The sequence below is a fragment of the Vidua macroura genome, chromosome 18, assembly GCF_024509145.1.
Source record: "Vidua macroura isolate BioBank_ID:100142 chromosome 18, ASM2450914v1, whole genome shotgun sequence".
In the NCBI taxonomy this organism is placed as follows: Eukaryota; Metazoa; Chordata; class Aves; order Passeriformes; family Viduidae; genus Vidua; species Vidua macroura.
In genome coordinates this window covers 8,010,439-8,029,883 of record NC_071588.1, presented here as the reverse complement: position 1 = coordinate 8,029,883, position 19,445 = coordinate 8,010,439, and the positions used below count along the sequence as shown (strand labels likewise).

The window sequence follows — 19,445 nt, the reverse complement described above, 5'->3', positions numbered from 1 at the left end:
GCAGCCAATGGCTGCGCGGTATCCGGCACGTGACCAGCGCAGGCCGCGACCGCCGGGCGCTGCCCGGGGCGGCGCTGGGACGGCCCCCAGCGTGTCCGAAATCACCACACACGGACGCAGCTGGGAACGAGGAACTTTTACTCGGGCTCGCAGGAGTGCGCAGGGTTGCACCCGGGTACGCTCGCCGGCAGACGAGAGGGCGCACAGGATACACTCGCACCGTTCCAAAGCGGCACCGGGCAGTGCAGCTGGGTCCCTCCCCTCCCTACACGTGCCAAGAGATTGCTACGCTACGTTATAGTATCTGAACTATTAAAAGGCATGTTATTAATTATAAAAAGCTGTTACAGGGGGTTTGCTTAGAATGATTAATAACCCAACACCTGAAGCTAAGCTCAAAGAAACTCCCTGCACTAAAATCCTAAACACCAAAGTCACCCTTCATTTGCACCACACCAAAAAGCTGATCTGAAATTGTGGCAATATATATATATATAAAGGGATGAAAATACCAAGCACAGAGCAACATGAGATCATCATCACTCAGGAGATGAGGGGAAGATGAGTCTAAGAACTGGACCCTTAATAAGGTAGATCTTGTTAGTTCTGCTTCTCAGGTTTACCACAGATCTGCATTCCCCTCTTTACAACACATACAAAAAAGCTTCTTCCAAATTCCCAGAACTTAATTTTCAACTGATTAAGTCTGACAGCTCCAGCTCTAAACATGAAACCGAAACCAAAACACCCATTAAGTGCTCCTGAGTTGCAAAACAATCTCTCAACTGCAATTACTAAGATCCAGGATGCTGCACCTGTTACTTTATTTTCCCCCTAACTAGCTGAAGGTACCACAACTTAGGGCTTTCTTCCTTTTTTGCGCAGGGACTGGCCTTCTCCTGAAAAGGCAATAAACCGGCTTCCAGATTCATCCTGGAAAAAAGAAACAGGGAAAAAAGGTTTTACCTCTTGCCTCATTGCTTGTGTATGATGAAAGCTGAACGATTGTTAGCGAGAATGCTCCATCAGAGCAGCCACTGAGTGTAGACATTTCACATCCTTAATTTAGATAAAAACCACTTTCTTCCTGAAAATAAAATAGTAGCATTTTGGTGACTTTTCAGCCAGCTGGCTTAATAAACTGACACCAGGCCAATCTTCCATCAGTAACAAGGATATCAGAGGTTGCTTCATGTGACTCAAACCATTCTAAACTACTACCACTTTTTAATGGAAGCCTGCTGTAAAAATATCAAGGGGAAAGACAGAGGGACCACAAACTTGCACCTTAGTTCTAATGTTCCAATTCTGTGCAAAACTGGGGAGGATTCAACTTTATATACCTCTTCCACTTTCTTGACCAGTGGACGTGAATTCCGAATGAACGTGATTCTACCAATCTTGAAGTCATAGTTGGGAATTCCTCTGGAAAAGAAGCATAAAAACATTATGTTTATATACTGTTGAATTTGACACAGAGAGACCTATTCTTTATTGGACACAGAGAGACCTACTCTGTGTCTGTCAATGTAATACCAACACTGACTGCACATTTTCATTTCTAAATAATTCCAGAATTAAACCACTGAATTATTTTCTGAAGATAGGCACAGATTGCAGAAGTACATAATCAAATACTGGAGTTGTTGTGGAAGCTTGGCCACAGGCATATTTCTACTAGCCTGTGGATAAGAAAGACTGTTTATTTTCTAAGGCAAACTCATTACAAAATTAGTTTGTTTATATTGCAGGAGCAGGGGAAAAAAACCAAACTCTGCTCAAACACTGATCCTTCACTGGCTTACAAGTGAGTGATACAGACATACCTTCGGATGTCTCCTGGTTTAATTGGTGAGGGACTGGGCTCCACACCTTTCTTCTTGCCATCCAATCTGTTCCCAGATCCAGAGAATGCCTGTGGATACATAACCAGTTTTAATTGAACTCCTGGCATTTGAAAGCACACTGCACAAGGACATTATATCTGTAAGATCTTACAGCAATTTTTATTTAGTCATTTAATTCAGCATGCTTCTTTTTGATACATATAAACTGATGAATCATGGGTATAAGAGTCTGTTTCAACCTCCCATCTGCCCTTTGCAGAGAACAAGTCATGCTGCTCCTGGCTGTGATCACACAAAACATTCACAGGCACTTGCCAGTTAAATAACAAACATCTCTAAGAACAGGTACTGGTATTTTGCAGTTGTTCAGAACAACTTTCCCTCACCATTTTACAGCATTCAGAAACCAGCAGAAACAGGGCACTTACACGAAATCCTATATCGCTCACATACCCACTGTGGTCTGTTTCCACATCCTGTGAGGGGAAAAACAAGTTCATGTTGTTTCTGTTCTGACATGCACATGACATGAACACAGTTCCAAGTATTTCTGGCCAAACAAAACTTCAGAACAATCATTTTCCCAAAACAACAGTTGGTAAACACCAGTCTCCTAAGTAACACATGCAAAAGCTTCTGGTAAGTAAAATTTACCCCAAAGAACTTGTTTAAATAAAAAAAAAAAATATGTTGGCACTCCCCCCACAGTCAACAGTGACTTCTAGGGGATGCATTTGGAAGAACAGAAGTTTAACGTACTGCGGTCTCTTCGTGTTGTGCACTTCTTTCTGGTTCTTTGTAACCCAAAGGAGCATCAAAATCCACCTATTTACACAAGAAGCATGAAAAAACCCATTATTAATATTTTTCTTTAAATCATAAGCTTTATACTACTATTTCTCAAAACTCCATGAACTACTATCACTATGTTTGATCTAAAAAGAACTAATGTTTACTTGTTAAACATTTTAACTCAGAACTAAAAAAGGAGCAAGCCTACAAGGAATTAACCTTAGCATGTAATGGAAACAAAGCAGTAAAACAGCTCCACAATATCACTGGAGTACGAGTCAAGACAAGGCTATCAAATAAAACTCAGATAAAACATGCCGAAGCTAAACGTTGAATTCTAGGCACTGCAGTCACCTGATGGTACATGAAGTGCTAATCAGGATCACAGATGGGGTTACAAAGGCACATGAGTACTCTCATCTTCCCTACCCCATGGATTGCACCTTCCTTGCAGCATCAGCTGGGCTGGGTGTGCAGAGCTATGACTGCCCAAGTGCCTTCCCCTCTTGGAAGGGCACAGTTAGGGCAGCCTTTCCCCATCAGCTTTAACTTACGTTCATATCACACTCTATGATGGACACAGCCTTATCTGGTTTGGTCTCCATTACCCGAAGCTCATAGATCTGAAACAGTCACAGACATTTTAAGATTGCATTATGTGTAAGAAAAGCATATCTAAACCTTTCCCTCCAGACCTGAAGTAAGTACTCTTTAGGTTGAGGACTAGATACTGCAGGGTCTCTACAGAATTTAAAAGCAAAAGTTTTTAACTTAGTAGTCAGAGAACCCACCACTGCACCTTGCTGCACTGTCACTGTACTTTAACCTCCATTTTTGAAAACAAATTCTGAATTTAGGATAAATTCCTTCCCTTCACTTGTAAAACCTTAAACAGCACAAACATTTATTTTCTTGCGAGTCCAAAGAAATTTAAACAGCAGCTCAGATAAAGACTTAGCTGACTTTTTTTTTTTTCCCTCCAATAGAAAGCCAGCTGTGGAATCTGCCATGTGGGATTACTTGTCCAAAACACTGCACAGCTCTGGGTTGATTGTTTTAGTACCAACATCGAACAACTGAACTTAGTCTATAACCCTCAACCCTACACTGTACCTTTTCATTGTAGTTGATGGCAATCACATCCCCAGTAGTTAGACAGGCAAAGTTCCTCAATGCATTTTCTAGTCTTTGCAGTATGTTAAGATGAAATATTTGTTTTCAGTGAAACATCAAAGCCTGAAAGTCACCATACTGTAGATCACTAATCCTTAGTTTCTCAAATATGGTTTAAAAGTCATCAGTACTACATATAGGATTTTAGGAAATGTTAGGATGTATAAATTCTTCAAAGGGACACTCAAAACTCATTGGATTTTAAGCCAACACTCCTCCTTCTTGAGACCACACTTTGTTCCAACAGTTGACCACATCTCTGTACATCAGCTCCCCATCCCTTTTGTTTTCAGAAGGAGCAGCAGTTGCCATGTACTACTGGAAGTGTATGAGCCACACATGAAAAGCTTGCTCTGTTTCATCACTCCAATTTGGAAGAAATTTTTTCCCCTTATTCCATAATTGAATAGGAAGGATACACAGCTTTGGGATTGGTGATGTCAAGAAAATCTGGACTTTGTGGCTGAAATTTGGAGTAAGTAGCAACTTGCAGATTCACACTCTCCACTTGCACCAGGCCTCCTTCTTCCAGCAGCAAATTCTGCATCATCTGCAAGAATGGAAACAAACACAGAAAGCCCTATCAATGTGTCTGATGCTGATGTTTTCAAATCTCTCTCCTGTGTATATCAGCTCTTATGTATATTCAATTTCAGGAAAAACAGTCAGGTGCCTGTAAAAAGCAGTCTGCTTTGCTAAGTTAAACTTCTGCAGAAGGAAGCCTGAGCCAGAACTGAAGGTGGTTGTAGGAACAGGACCAGCAGAGACAGGCACTGTCAGGAAACATTCACCTCCTTAATATTAAACCTGGCAACTCCCTAATCCTACTTTTCAGGTTCTGACAGTCCAGCATGAGGCAGCTCACCCAGTGTGGAAGGTAACAGATGCCCTCATCAGCCACAAACTCGAGCACTCCACAGTGAGTCATTCGGTCTGAGTTCTTGTTGGTCAGCTTGAACAGCATGGGGTAAGTAATATTAAGGCGGCCTAGTGAGAAAGGAGAAAAAGTTTTCTTTGTTAAAAGCCCCTAGCACCTTTCTGCAGCTTTCAGAGATCAATCACCAAGAGAACGGGCCAGAGCATAAGAGAGGATTCCCCTCACACCATTATCCCAACTGCTCTAAACTACAGAGAAAGCAGATACACAAAGCCAGTGCTGGCATGGCACTCAGAACTTGAAATGCTCAGGGAGCCCAATATTTCAGATGTCTGTACTTGAAGGCAGACAAGCCCCATGAATTCTGACAGAAAAAATACCTTCAAAATGCATTTTTTAAACTAATTATTCTCACAGTACCTATCTAAGACTTAAATAGATAAGTAAAATACTGTGGTATTTGCCTACACATTTGCTCCTATTTCTAATGTTGTTATTACAGAATAAAGTATTCACTTACTGAGTTGATCCAAAGCTGATGGTGGCATAATTACTGCGGAAATAAATAAGAATGTAAAATTAGGAAAAGTACTGTACAAGAGTACATAACACACAATTTTATCCTTCCTTTCTCTAAAATATCTTTTAAAAAAAGGGCAGATTCTAAAATCTGCAAATTCATTTTTAGACAGAGAGTTCAGTAGAATCAGTCATGACAAATATCCCTGCTATGTGGAGATTTCAGAATTATAATCAGGGAAAAATAAAAGAGAAAACAAGGCTTTACAATACTATCACTAAAGGAAAATTTTCCCAAAGCCAATTTTATTCTTTAGGGCTCACAGGTGCTCTTCAATCCATACCAACTCAAAACAACATAGCATTAGTCTGACACCCTGAAAACTAAGTTGGCCAATCTATTACTTTCTGTATACAAATTAAATGAAGTGCAACACGGTAGGGGGAAGAAACGCCTTAACCATAAACATCCATGGCTCACACTAGATACAAGATTTTAACAAGAAACTTTGTAGACGAAGCCTGTCTCCTGATACTCATAAACCCTGACTGACGGGATAATCATTTTTAGTTACCGAGTAATGCAATGGAACGTGACCCCTCCTCCTTCCTCAAAGCCCCACCCAGGGTGCTGAGCACTCTGTCACCGTGTTTTCAACATTCCTGCTGCCTTGGCCAAAAGCTGCAAGACTCGACACTATTCAAAAACACTCTTTCAACAGTTTATTAGTCAAAATAAAACATGCACATACTCTTCCCGCCTTTCTCCACATCTGACCTGTCATTAGGTCCGGCAAGCATGGATACCGAGAAGCAGCGGTACTGGGTTGAAAAACGGTTCTGGAACACCCGGGGAATGGGGTGGTCAAACATATTGAAAGAGAACTAGAGGGGAAAAAAACAACACACAGAGAAGAACACAACCATCAGTGTCTACAGCACACAAAGTGGCACAGCACCCACTGAGGGCTCCTGAACTGTCGCCGCCGTGACGCGGCCCCTCCCCGGCCGCCCCCCGGTCTCACCATGGCGGCGGCGGCGGCGGCGGGCGCTCCCTGGGGGCCGCCGGGCCGGGCCGGGCCGGGCCAGCGCCGCTCGTTCGCCTCACGGGCCGTGCCGGGCCCCTCCCACGGCCCCGCCCCTCCCAGCGTGCCGCGCGGCGCCGGCCGCTCGGGCGGCCATTGCGGGTGAGGGCGGAAGACGGGCCCTCGCGCCCTCCGAGGCGGCCATCGTCGGGAGCCCCTTCTGCCCTCTTGGCTTCCCTTCGGTCACCGAGTGTTGCTGCGGCCCTGCTGCCCCTTCTCCGGGCTCCCTTTAATGGCAAAGCTTACAACTCGCCCGCAGAAAAGATGGCGGACGCGGCGACAAAACCCGGCACGGTACTTCCGGCCGAGACCCTCTCGGAATTGGCCAGCAGCGCGTATCGTCACCACCTTCTCCGCATCCCATTGGCGAAACCCCGGAATGGACTGGGCATCTCGCGCCGCGGAGGCGGGGTGGACGCGTTCCTATTGGTCAGCGCTCCGTGAGGCGCGGACCAATGAGGCGCGGCGCTGGTTTGGCGCCCAGTTTGAGCGGGCGCGGCCTGCGGCTGCCGCCCGTTCCCGCCGCGCGCTCCCGTTCCCGCCATGTTCGTCTCCGACTGCCGCCGGGAGTTCTACGACCTGATCGTCACCCAGGTGCGGGCAGCGCGCCGAGACCGGGGCCAGCGGCGGGCGGGGCGGCCTTCCCTAGGGCTCTCCCCGCTCTGGACTGCCGCGCTTCCCGCCGCCTCACGGCGCAGAGTCGGTGCGGGGCGTCCCCGGCTCTGCCCGCGGTGGCTGAGGCGCTGCGGTGCTCCGGGGCCTGCGGGGCGGGGGTCGGTGGCGGGGAGCACCGGCCAGGCGGCCGCGCTGAGGGCGGCGGGTCCGGCAGTCACCCGGGTGGTAAAAATCCCTTTCCCGGGTGTTTTTCCCCTTCCCTACCCTTGGGAACCCTGGACAAAGCAGCGTCACCGCGGTGAGGTCTCGCCGGGGATTTCACTTAGGGTTCGCCTCCTTCCACAAAAGTGTTCTTGTGGGTTCTGGATCTTATGCTTAACCATGACATCTCTGAACCATTTTTTAAAATATCTTTTTAACCGTTTTGGTGTTATTTGCCCAGACACTAAATACTGTTTTCTGTTATCTTTAATGTATTTCCTGCAGTCTTGTAGCATATCTGTTTGCTGCTTGTATTTTTAACCCAGGGCTTGCTTAACTCCTTTCCCTGTGGTACGGTGGTGAAGCTTTTGTTGGACAGTCTTTTGGCATTTCTACAAATGAAATGATATTATGGACTGTGCAAATGAAAGCATTTATCTTAATTTCTCCAGCTGTGAGCAAAATCTCAAAACACCTTTCCCCGAAGACCTAAAACAACACTCTCACAAAACAAACAAACAAAAACCGAACCAACCAACCTCTCCCTGCTGCCCCCAAAAAATACCAGCCAACCTTCATTTAGATGAAAGAATTTCTTTCCTGAGTTGCCTTGCTCTTGCTTTTGCTACAGATTTTTTTTTTTAGTTAAAACTGTTCCAAATCTGTGCTGAAAACGAAGTCCATTCTAAACACAATGAAAATAATTGTGGGGTTTGACTAAGTGTGAAACTTCAAAAGTATGTGGGGTTCAGAGGAGTCTGAGTAATTACCTATCCCTAAAGGAGCTGACACATTTTGGTTATGTGGAGTTGCTTGTTTTTAATATTGACACATATCCAAACTGGTTAATTTTGGTTGCGGTGTCCATTCAGAAGCAATCTTGTTTTATGCTTGTGATGATTTCTATCTGAATTTCTGGTGTCTCAGTGTTCTATGCATTTCGTGTACCGGCACGCTCTATTTGGCACCTATATTAATGCTATTATTTCGTTATTTTTACAGCGTGTTCTTCTTCTTGTTGCTTCAGATGTTGATGCATTGTGTGCTTGTAAAATACTCCAAGTAAGTCTTGGTTCATTGTCACTTCAGGCTGACAGTATGAGAAAATCTGTGTGCCCTGGGATCCTATACACGGGTGTGAACTGGGGAGAGGGGGAAGCTTTAATCTGCGTTTGTAACATTTGTTTCCATGAGTTATGGCAGTGAAAACTGGTGAGTCGTGGTCTCAGAGCTCACACAGATTTGTTATTTGGGATGTTTTATTTTAAGGGTTTGTGTGGAATAGACTCACAGCCTGGTGTAGCATTGCAGGAGAGGCTCTTTCCCCTCCCCTCTGCTCACAGCTGTTGCTTCCTTGCAGGCTTTGTTCCAGTGTGACCATGTGCAATACACACTCGTGCCAGTGGCTGGGTGGCAAGAGCTTGAAACTGCCTTTCTGGAGCATAAAGATCAGGTGAAAAAATACTGGAAATTTTTTTGAAATGTAGCCCATCTTTTATAAAGATAAACTGCTTCCCTTCCCCAATTTAAAATGTCAACACTTAAGCTTATTATTTTTAGTGGTTTCTTAAAACTGTGGTTGCATTTTAACATATCAGTAATAAACTTGTCAAGTTTTTAACATCATCTCCAACAAATGTGCTATAATGTTGATAGAGTCAAATGGAGTTTGCACAGATTTTGAGATATAAAGGTGCAGGTATTGGACGTCCAACATCCCCAAATTGTGTGTTTTGCCTTTTAAAAGAAATCTGCCTCAGAGACATCAAATATCAGAGAGTAAACACAAGTTTTGGCAATGATGAGTGTTCTGTGGGCTTTGTAAACATATTTTCAGTTTTCCATGTTTCCTGGCAATTTAAGTAATAAGCTTCTTCTTTTTTTCTGCTTTTGTTTGCAGTTCAAATACTTTGTTCTTATTAATTGTGGTGCTAATGTAGACCTCCTGGAAATCTTGCAGCCTGAAGAAGACACATTTTTTTTTGTATGTGACAGTCACAGACCGATCAATGTAGTGAATGTTTACAATGACACACAGGTAAAAGCTTTTCTTCCATAGTAAAAACCTCCCCACAGTGTGGTGGTGAGCACTGTAGTGCTTTTCTGTCCTTGCAAAACTGGTTAGAACATTAGCTTGTAGGTCAGAAAGCAGCATTAGTAAATAAATATTTGCAGTAGTAATGTACATGACCAGAAAAAATCATTTTTCCAGTAGTGAAATGTCTAAAGTTAGCAATGTGGTAGTTGTCAGCAGTAAGCACTTGTTAATGTTGTTGCTATAAATCAATCTACCATAAATCAGAGGATAAACATCCCTCCAGAATGTGACATGTATTATTTCTCAGCATCTAGCAGCACCTAGGATTTAAGTATTAAGCATAAATTATTTTATTTTAACAAGCATTAAAATGATAATTTTTTCAGTAATGCTTTAACAATGCAATATGGATTTTTACTCCTATTTTCTATAAATCAGTATGGTAGTTGTATTAAAAACCAATGTTTTGTTATGCCAGGAATTAATACAACCTAAATGAATTTTTAGTTTATTTTCTAAGCAAGAGTGCATTTTGCTCACTAAATAAGATACTTACTCTAAAATACAGTTTTCTCCTTGCTAGATTAAGCTGTTAGTCAAGCAAGATGATGATCTCGATGTTCCTGCTTACGATGACATCTTCAGAGATGAGGAGGAGGAGGAGGAGGAAGAGGACTCAGAGAATGAAAGTGACGGCTCAGAACCCCTGGAGAAGCGCAGACGTTTTGAAGAGGTTTGTTTCACAGCTGTGTTCTGAAAGGAAGAAAAATAACACTGCTATTACATATATTTTACATCATAATAATATTTGAGTTTAAAAATTGTGTTCCATTAGGTCACAAATCCAAGTGGAAGATTTAAATATAGTCTACAACAACAGGTAGTTTCACATAAACAAAATATTTATTTATCTCAACTACACAGAAATATTTTCTCCAAATAAAAAAAAAACAAACCTGTTTTGAACTTACTTATGCATAATTCTTTGTATAATGAATGAATTGGAGAGATCTATCTCCTAATATGTGCTGTGGGCTTGGCAGTCTAGCAACAGAACTTGTTTAAATATGAACTCCTTTTACAAAAAAAGTGTTTGAGTAGATACAAGCTCACAAATAGTTTAGCAATGCATTTTGTCTGTGCTTGCAGCAGTAAACTAACAAAAGTATATTAAGTGTACACATGAAATATGATTTGCAATGTTACTTGTAGCATATTTTCTATTTATATTATAGAAGCAAACAAAGGCATGAGACCAGCAACATTAAGGGACAACTAAATATAAAGACATCCTTAGATTTAATATATATTTCATGTTATCTTTGTTATCTTCCCATTAGCATTATACTTTTTTTTCCCTAGTAATATAAGAAGGGCACTATCTAAGCCAAAGAAGCTATCCAATTCAAAAGAAAATTACAAATACACAAAAGCTGTTCTCAGATCTGTTAAATATTTCACAAAGATCTTATGTGTGTTCCTTGGAAATATTTTTGATAATACTTTTCTCCTTAGATGCTGTTAATGGCAATATATTTTTTTTTAAGGGAAATAAATATTTTAAATGAAAATTTTAATTACATTTTTAAAATTGAAGTTTAATAATTGAGGTATCTAGATGCTAATCTATGAGAATATTTTTTCTAGCTTTTTAACATCCTGGAAATTAATTTACAGGAGGTAATAGAGAGGACGATGAAAAGGCGACAAAGGCGAGAATGGGAAGCACGCAGGTGTGTAAATGGGCTTTTTGTGTTGCTTCTTTTTCTTTCATTCTTTGATTAAAACTGTGTTAAGAATACAAACACAAGATACCAAGCTGTGATTTGCAAGATGCTTTAGCTATAATTTTGTTTAGAAAGTTAAGAGAGATATTTAGTGTATAAAAATAAAATGTTTAAATGGAGGAAATTGTAAATAGTAATTTAAAACTTGATTACCAATAGGTGCATTGGCTCACTTCAAACAGCTGTAATATTCTTACCTTGTCTGTCCTTCTATTTTCTACTTTTACAATCCCACTGTAGTCAATAGGAATGAGCAGGAGCAAATCAGATAAACTGGGATTTAAGGAATAGTGATGTAAAAAATTTTTCCTTTTTGCTTTGAGTACATTTCAGTGTGGTTTTCACATTGTTACTAAAGTCTAGTTGCCTTGCAGATAAACAATTTCTAGCCCAAGTTTAATATTTTTAATTGTTAAAATGAAATTTAAATATTAATCACCTTTTCTGGCTTATTTTTTTTAATTGGTTCCAATGACCAGTTCACCACTTAGTCAAATCTGGGTTTTTTTCCCCATTTTAGACGAGAAATTCTTTTTGATTACGAACAATATGAATACCATGGAACCTCAGTAAGTATAAACTCTGTTTGCCATAAAACTTTAAGGTGACAGTGTAAAGGTAATTGGACAATATCCAGTGTTATAATTATTACAATTATATAATTATCTAATAATAGTATTCATAATAGTATTATTGCATCTCACCATTTTTGTATCATATTGTTATATATAAAAACTGCATCGTATATGTAGAAATAGTTTAACTTAGTTTAATGTTTTATAGCTGTTTTTTAGATCTTTGCAAGGGTATCTACCTATTTACAAATACTGTCACAAAAATACTTGAGCATGTAGGGAGCTTGTTTGTCTTTCCAAGTGTCAGGATGTCCCAAACACAGCACTTAGGACATCAAACTGTTCTTTCTGTCATTTGGCCTATCTGATTATTTATATTTTATTAAGTGTTTGCTTTCTATACAATGCATGTTTACAGAGCTCTCTAGAATATTTTTCTTTCTACTTAATATCTTAGGAAGAAGCTGGCAGATTGTCAGACTCCAGAGTGATCTCTAGGGCTTTAGTAACATGTGCTAGTACTTGGCAGATTGAGCTGTTCTATTTGTTTCGTGAACTGTGTCCTGTGTTCATTTGTCTTTTTGCTTCTCCCTCTTGTAGTCTGCAATGGTGATGTTTGATCTGGCATGGATCATGTCTAAGGACTTGAATGACATGTTGTGGTAGGTTTCCATCATCATTTTTTATAGAGATTGGAAGCTTAAACCGGCCACAAAGGCAGGAAAGATTTCCCAAAATTATTTGGTTTCACTATGAGATTCCAGTTTCTTTTGGGAGTGGATGCTTGTTTTTAACTAGAGGATGCATCTGTGTAAATGAATTAAAAACCACAACAGATTTTGCATGGAAAAAGGGAGAATGGCATTATATGTGTATGTCTGCAAAAGAGGGAATAATAATAGATAACTTTGTTCTTAACTTTTCTGTATTGCTGGTAAACAATGTTTCTGAATTGTTCTATTACATACTGAGAGAGTTAAATATAATATACCCTATTGGAATATTTGTTGGTTTAACCTTTTTTTCTATTTCTTTTTTAAAAAAAAAAATTTAGGTGGGCTATTGTTGGCCTAACAGATCAGTGGGTCCAAGATAAAATCACTCAGTAAGAAAGTTTTTTTTTAAAGTTTATCTTTTTTATTATTATTCTTTCTTATTTATTTGTCTCTTAAAATTTAGGTTTTGGGAGTAACTAGCAGTAATTAGTAGAGATCAGGAAACATAAGAGTATTATTATCACAGATATAAGTAATTAACAGTGATATTAAATCTATTAATGCCTGAATGTGATCTGTTCCCTTCCAAAAATAGGAATATATATCTTTAAAAAATATTTTATATTATTTAGAATTTTTAAGCTAACTTTGTTTTTCACCAAATTATAAATCAATCACTTTTGATCTAGGAGGAATTGTGTTTAATGGTAATTTACCTGAGCATTAACTTGATACAGCTTTATTAAAGGCAGAAACTTTTGTATGTTCTATATCCTTCAGGTTCCTTTACAGTTTTAGCAAGGTTAAGTTTTAGATAACAAGTTTCAGATATTTTTCCTCTTTTTTTATTTCCTACTAGATAAGATCAGAATTCTAGTATTACATGTGTGGACTTAAATTCTGATGTTAAATTTTTACTAATACATGGACATTTAAAATAGATAAGTGTAATAAGTAACTGATTTCTTTGGTCAGTCTATTTTTTGTTTTTGTTGTATTTTTTTGTTGTGGTTTGGGTTTTTTTTTTGTTTTGGTTTTTTGGGGTTTTTTTTTGTTGTTGTTGGTTGGTTGGGTTGTTTGGGTTTTTTTTTATTTTAATTGCCTGAGTGAAAAGATGAATATTGAAAAAACATTATTTAATGAGTTGGGAGGGTTTAAAAATGTATCCATGGTTTTCATGCTGCAGACTTTAGGAAGCATTTTTGTCTTCTTGTAATCAAGAACAAAAATTCCCAGGCAGAAGGTGAAGTGACAAACTTGTTTTTGTTTCAGAATGAAGTACGTGACTGACATTGGGATCCTGCAGCGCCACGTGTCCCGCCACAACCACCGCAACGAGGATGAGGAGAATTCTCTGTCCATTGACTGCATGAGAATTGCATTTGAATATGAGTATCCTTAAAGGTCTGGGGTGAACTCCTCTGGAGATTTTATCTAGGGGAAAAAAAATCCCAGCACCATCTCTGCTGAGAATGGAAATAAAATAAGGGAAATCCAAATGTTTTGTTGTGCATGGATTGCTCTTTCAGCTGCTGGTGGGGCTTCAGTTCAGCCTAACCTTTCAGAACTGGTTACAAGTCAACATTGCTACTCTTGGGTTCCATCAGCTGAGCTTCTCAATGCATTTTATGCAGCACAGACATACAATATGTCAGGGCAGCTGAATCCTTTCCTGCTTGTGGAGTTTGTAGGGTCAGAGGATATTTGTGTTTGCAACTATTTGCCATAACTCCTGCTCAGCCTACGCCTGGCACTGTACCAGCACTGGTCTCTCTATGAAAGTCTCTGTAACACCTGCTACACCTCTGCCAGCCTCAAGCTTTGGTCTGTACAAGGACAAAAGAGGCTCCAGGAGTTTTTGGCTGACATGGGGTGAGTTATAAAAATTTGGATCATTTTTTTCAATTACTTACTGGAAAATATTCAGAATAAAGCTTGCAAGTATTCGAGCTGTTGGTTTTTAAATATGATTGTGGGGCTCTGAATAGGTGGCAGGCAGTGTCTCTGAGTTACACAACTTGTGTATTGGTTTACAAGGAACACTTGCTGTATGCTTTTATGGAATGGCAGCTCAGTAAAGTAACCTCTGCTTCCTTGCATTCACTTTTCAATGACTGAAAAAACATGCATACAAGTTAGACTTAACCTTGCTAAATTATCTAATAATTTTGTAAGTCCTATGAGAAAAATGCAAAATACTTGTTTCTTCTGGCATCCCTGTCAATGAATTTTTTCCTTCTTTTCTTAGTTTGCCCTTGAAGCAAGTGAAACAGAAGTTTAATTCCATGGACATGTCATTGAAAGAAAATCTTCGGGAGATGATTGAAGAATCTGCAAACAAATTTGGGTAAATTGTTTTAAATAAAAAACAATTTTGTTTTGTCTGAAAATACTTTTCAATTAAGTTCAAATATGTTTGTATGAAGAAGATCTAATATGTTGTTTTTAAAAATATGATTCTTACATTGACAAAGTAACACTAGATTTGTTGCAAATGTTAGTATAAGGTTTTTTTCATGTTTTTAAGATTAACATACTGGGGAGACAGCTGGTCAATGTTGATAATATTAATTATTTATTATCTTAATGTTTATTTGTTATTATTATCCATTTCCTGGGTTTATTTCATTTTGCAGAATGAAAGATTTGCGAATTCAGACTTTCAGTATTCACTTTGGCTTTAAGAATAAGTTCTCAGCAAGTGACATAGTTTATGCAACAACTTCTCTCATGGAGAACATAGAGAAAGAGGGGCCTGAAACAACTAATTTCATTAAGGCTTTGGACAGTCTCTCCAGGTACTGAAAATATGCCTCTTCAGTATTTAGCAATTTTATTTAGGGCAATATATTGGGATTATGGATCTAAAATATGAATTGTTGCTTCATAAAGCTATTGAAGAAAAAAATAAAAATATCCCTGTGAATAGTATTTAGATATAATTTTTATGTGCAAAACTTTGTTTTACTAAGGAAGTATTTGTTTTTATTCTTTTTGTTGCAGGGGTAACCTGGACAAGCTGCACCAAGGACTAGACCTAGCCAAAAAGCAGCTACGTGCCATTCAGCAGACAGTGGCCAGCTGTATTTGCACCAACCTTGTCATTTCCCAGGGGCCATTTCTCTATTGCTCCCTCATGGAGGTCAGAATTTTGTGTTTGGGCTCTCATTTGACTCTCTTTTTTGACTGTATCATCCTTGAATAACAGTTTCCTTAAGTGCTTGGCACAGCAAGAATTACTCTGTAAGAAAGAACCTATTTCTCTGTACTGTGCTGTCCTCTGATGGGTCAATATTGACATTGCTCTGAACTTCCCAAAGGCAGAATCACCCCTCATAAAGGGGAGAGGGCTTTGCTACAAAGCTGGGTGAGCTCAACCTCCTGTATTGTAATGGTTCTTGTTAGTGTTCTTTGAGCCACACACAGCTTCTAGACTTGTTAGTAGATAATAAAATTAAGTGTAAGAATCATCTTGGGTTTCAATTGAAATAATTCTTCTTTTTCTAGGGCACACCAGATGTGAAACTGTTTTCCAAGCCAGTGTCTCTATGTCTGCTTAGTAAATACTTACTGAAGTCATTTGTTTGCTCTGTAAGTAGATCCAAAGCATTTGACTCACAAACTTCTGGCTGGTGTAGTACTTACTGTTCTGTCAGATACTTGCAGTTGATTATTAAAAGCATTATAGGAAACTATTAATGTTTTTCTGCTGATTGATTGGATGATTTTAGCATATTTGTGAATGCTGCTCTAGGGAAGATTCCTATTTAGAGACTTCATAGCATTGAGTTTTCATTACTAAGATAATAACAATCTAAACATTTGTGTAATTTTGTAAGTTTTGAGAGAGTACATCACTGAAATTTCTATTAGTCCTTAAAGTGACTTTTATTGTATGGAACAGTGTGTTAAGAGATCCTGTAAAGAAACCACCTTCTGTTGAGCTGCAGAATATCTGTATCCTTAGGTGGCTATTTGTAATGTTATCTCACATGAAGAGCTGATATTAAATTGCTTTCTGAACCTTGTGTAACTAAGAAGTTTTCTGACTTCCAGACAAAAAACAAGCGTTGCAAGCTGCTGCCCCTGGTCATGGCTGCACCCATGGATGTTGAACAGGGAACTGTGATCATGGTGGGGATTCCTCCAGAGACAGAAAGCTCGGACAAAAAGAAGTAAGCAAAGTGTTTACAAATTCTAAACCTGTCTCTGAAGCAAATATATCTTTCCTTTACCTATTTAAAACTATGTTGACTTGAATTGTATCCTTCTCAAAAACACACCTTCTGCATACAACAGGCATGAGGTACTTTGAGAGAGGATACAGATCTTCAAGCAGGATCTTGCAGTACTTGCAAGGATTTTTCTTTTCCTTCCCTCTTAAAAGCAGGATCTTGCAATCCTTGCAAGGATTTTTCTTTTCCTTCCCTCTTACCATATGGCCCATGACTTCATTTCTAAAAGCCCCCAATGTAAAATTCTTGCACATGAATAAGTGAGGTGTGTGTTGAATACACGGCACCTGTAAAAACATCTGGAAGCCATTTCCACCTCTCAGCCAGGAAGAAGTTTCTCGCTTCTACCTCAGTAAACATCCTTTCCCGTGGCACTCATTCGTGTTTCTGCTCCTGCCTCAGCTTCTTTGGAAGAGCCTTCGAGAAGGCTGCGGAGAGCACCAGCTCCCGGACGCTGCACAACCACTTCGAGATGTCGAGTGAGTGGCGGGGCCCGCAGGGGGCGGTGCTGGCGCGGGCCTCGCTGCGGGTCTGTGCCCAGCGCGGCCCGCGGGAGGCTCGGCCCGCGCTCACAGCGCTGCCTCCCGCTGCACAAAGCACAAAGCAGCCAGCCTGGCTTTCTGAGACAGCGCGTTCTGCTTTGCACACGTGCACTTCACTTTACAGTCCACGATGTTATCTGTGAAGGCTTTAAATTTAGCGGCCAAACCAAGCGCGGTATTGATGGGACACTTAAGAAGTGAAATCAGCCTATCTTAGACATGCTTAAAAAAGAGACAGGCTTTTTAAACAAGATCTATCTATGCATGTTGAACATACACAGAAATGTTCTTAGATTTGAGAAGTGCTTGCTCTGCTGTGGAGTGAGCACCTACAAATTAGTTTGCTAGTATTTAAGCAAAAAATTTAAAATGTCCTTTGCGTTTTGTCCAAATAGCTTCTCCTTCTTAAAGATGGGTAAGAATATAAATTGGTATTCTCAGGCTTATTGTTCTTCAAGAGAAGATACCTGGTATATCTTCTGGTGATGTCTGATATATCTTTCAGTTATTTGCATCCTGTAATAAAATATTTCATATTTTAGTAATTGAATTGAAGACAGAAGATCGGAGCAAATTTCTGGATGCACTCATTTCTCTCTTGTCTTAAAGGTAAGACACAGTAAGGATTAGTTTAAAAATTATTACAAATCGAGTAACCTGCCACTATCTGTAGAATACTTTTTAAAAATATGGCAACTTTTAGTGAAAATATAAATTGAAGCTAAGAGTTTCTTACAAAGACAACTGTTTTCCTTTGGAGGAGGAGGCAGACAATGTGCAAGCAAAATTTTTTCATCCTTAAGAGATTTATTTAAGTTTCATCATCCATGAGCTTCTCATTAATTTTTCCTAACTTTTTGTGGTTTTTTAACTTACAGTGGAAAAGGAGCATCAGTGTGTGTTGTAAGAGAAATGGCAACATTAACTTAATTGTAGCTGATCCTCTATTACTTTCATTTAATTGTGATGGCTTGTTTGAGCTCAGGGTGGAATTTGGCCATAGCAGTGCCACTGGCTTCGATGTTAATGTGGAATTTGCATTTTTCTTTCCCAGTGTTAGGGTTGCAGCCTAGGTTGGTGTGTAGTTTTTACCTGGAACAGAGATGGGGATATAAGAATTTAGTTGTGAAGTAGCTGCACTCTAGTCCAAAGCTGCTTGTTAGACAGCAGAGGCATGCGTGCCTCACAGGATTTCTGCATCCATTTATTTCTCTCTTTACACTGTGACTACTGATTGTTTTGTCTTCTGCTCTTGTTATGCAGTGGTGCCTTTTGGCTCCTTGTGCTGGAAGCTGAGGATGAGACCCTCTGAAATGATTTTGGATGTTCCCATGGTGCTGCAGTTTTGGTGTATCTTAGGTACTGGTACAGGCCTGGACTGGTGTTTTTATGCCTTTTGGGAGGTCAAAAAGATTTTGATCTCAGCACAGAGATATTGAACACTTCTTTTTCTAAACATCCGACCTTGGTAATGGCAAAGGCTGTCACCTGGTATTTGTACATTGGATTTCTATTTATCAAGCCTGCTTTTATTAGTAGATGTACTCTTGTGATGTTCAGTTTTTGATTGATGACAAAAAATAGGTTTTGAAGTTCCATATTTATATTACTGTTCAATTGTACTTTTAAAATTGTCTTGAATGCTTTTTATTTTTTTAAACAAACTATTTGAAACTCTCCTTGAAGTTCTAGAATGCTGAAAATGTTTTTTAGTATTACCAGATTGAAGTCTTGTAGTTTAATTGAAAGACTTGTTTCATGGGAGGAATTTTAAGATTTCAGGGTTTTTAAAATCCAAATACTGAGTAACTGCCAAATACCAAATGAAAAATCCAGGGAATGCCAGTATCAATAAAACCTTTTTAGTCATGCATTGTGATACTGTATTGTCACTTGTAGCTTGACTCTGGGAATAATTTTCCTGGAAGGAGGCTGAAGTACTATGATAATTCTGTGTAGAGTGTAGCACTATAAATATTGACAGGGTAGCTTATCGTGTTCCATAGCAGATTTCATTTCACTTTGGCCATATGAAATGGCTCATTGGCCTTACCCTGCTGAGCTTTGGTGGCTGTGTATATGTGTACATGTGGAATGCTCTTCTATTCAAAGTGTTTGCCTGAATTCACTGTGACTTCAATGTTTTCATGTATTGTAACAAATACATAGAGGTTATGTATCATTACATCATTCTTTGTACATATTTTAATACAGATTAATTTAATATTAAATGTGATGTAAATGTAGCCAACAGAAACCTAATTAAACTATCTATTTTTATTCAAAAAAATAAGTTGGTTTGGATTTTTAAAATTTTTTTATATGTTGTCACCTTATCTGAATAAAATCCCTGTGCCAAGCTGGGATGGCCAAAAAATTGTGCTTCCTAAGATAAAGCAATTTGGTTTTGCATGCTTACTAGGTAGTATTGGCAATAAATGAT

General features: G+C 39.4%; 2 protein-coding genes across 3 annotated transcripts; one reads left to right on the top strand and one right to left on the bottom strand.

The window, feature by feature from the left end:
• Positions 1 to 121: 121 nt before the first annotated feature.
• UFD1 (ubiquitin recognition factor in ER associated degradation 1) lies at positions 122 to 6,320 on the bottom strand. 2 transcript variants are annotated; one of them, XM_053994155.1, is made up of 12 exons: positions 6,234 to 6,320; positions 5,961 to 6,093; positions 5,210 to 5,242; positions 4,678 to 4,799; positions 4,232 to 4,362; positions 3,753 to 3,825; positions 3,194 to 3,262; positions 2,607 to 2,672; positions 2,276 to 2,323; positions 1,827 to 1,915; positions 1,344 to 1,425; positions 122 to 933 (listed from the first exon to the last, which is right to left on the bottom strand). In XM_053994155.1, the coding sequence occupies exons 1-12, from the start codon at positions 6,234 to 6,236 to the stop codon at positions 859 to 861; spliced, it is 924 nt and encodes a 307-aa protein (XP_053850130.1). In that variant the 5' UTR covers positions 6,237 to 6,320; the 3' UTR covers positions 122 to 858. The 2 variants fall into 2 exon arrangements, with proteins under 2 accessions (XP_053850130.1, XP_053850131.1); XM_053994156.1 differs by lacking the exon at positions 6,234 to 6,320 and having other exon boundaries at positions 5,987 to 6,068.
• A 468-nt stretch (positions 6,321 to 6,788) lies between these two features.
• On the top strand, positions 6,789 to 19,264 carry CDC45 (cell division cycle 45). Its single transcript, XM_053993831.1, has 19 exons — positions 6,789 to 6,887; positions 8,112 to 8,171; positions 8,470 to 8,562; positions 9,010 to 9,147; positions 9,731 to 9,880; positions 10,825 to 10,880; positions 11,455 to 11,503; positions 12,110 to 12,171; positions 12,564 to 12,614; positions 13,498 to 13,617; positions 13,966 to 14,097; positions 14,474 to 14,572; positions 14,862 to 15,023; positions 15,229 to 15,367; positions 15,733 to 15,816; positions 16,282 to 16,400; positions 16,863 to 16,939; positions 17,545 to 17,611; positions 18,266 to 19,264. The coding sequence occupies exons 1-18, from the start codon at positions 6,837 to 6,839 to the stop codon at positions 17,607 to 17,609; spliced, it is 1,707 nt and encodes a 568-aa protein (XP_053849806.1). The 5' UTR covers positions 6,789 to 6,836; the 3' UTR covers positions 17,610 to 17,611; positions 18,266 to 19,264.
• Positions 19,265 to 19,445: the final 181 nt, after the last annotated feature.

Excerpts from the sequence above, each read along its gene's own strand:
- UFD1 (XM_053994155.1), bottom strand. Across the intron at positions 3,826-4,231 it reads ATCACCAATCCCAAAGCTGT|ACTAGAAAATGCATTGAGGA; the intron begins GTATCCTTCCTA and ends CATACTGCAAAG. Across the intron at positions 2,324-2,606 it reads CACAACACGAAGAGACCGCA|GATGTGGAAACAGACCACAG; the intron begins GTACGTTAAACT and ends TTCCCCTCACAG.
- CDC45 (XM_053993831.1), top strand. The coding sequence starts at position 6,837 with ATGTTCGTCTCCGACTGCCGCCGGGAGTTCTACGACCTGATCGTCACC. Across the intron at positions 8,563-9,009 it reads TTCTGGAGCATAAAGATCAG|TTCAAATACTTTGTTCTTAT; the intron begins GTGAAAAAATAC and ends TTTTGTTTGCAG. Across the intron at positions 9,148-9,730 it reads ATGTTTACAATGACACACAG|ATTAAGCTGTTAGTCAAGCA; the intron begins GTAAAAGCTTTT and ends TCTCCTTGCTAG.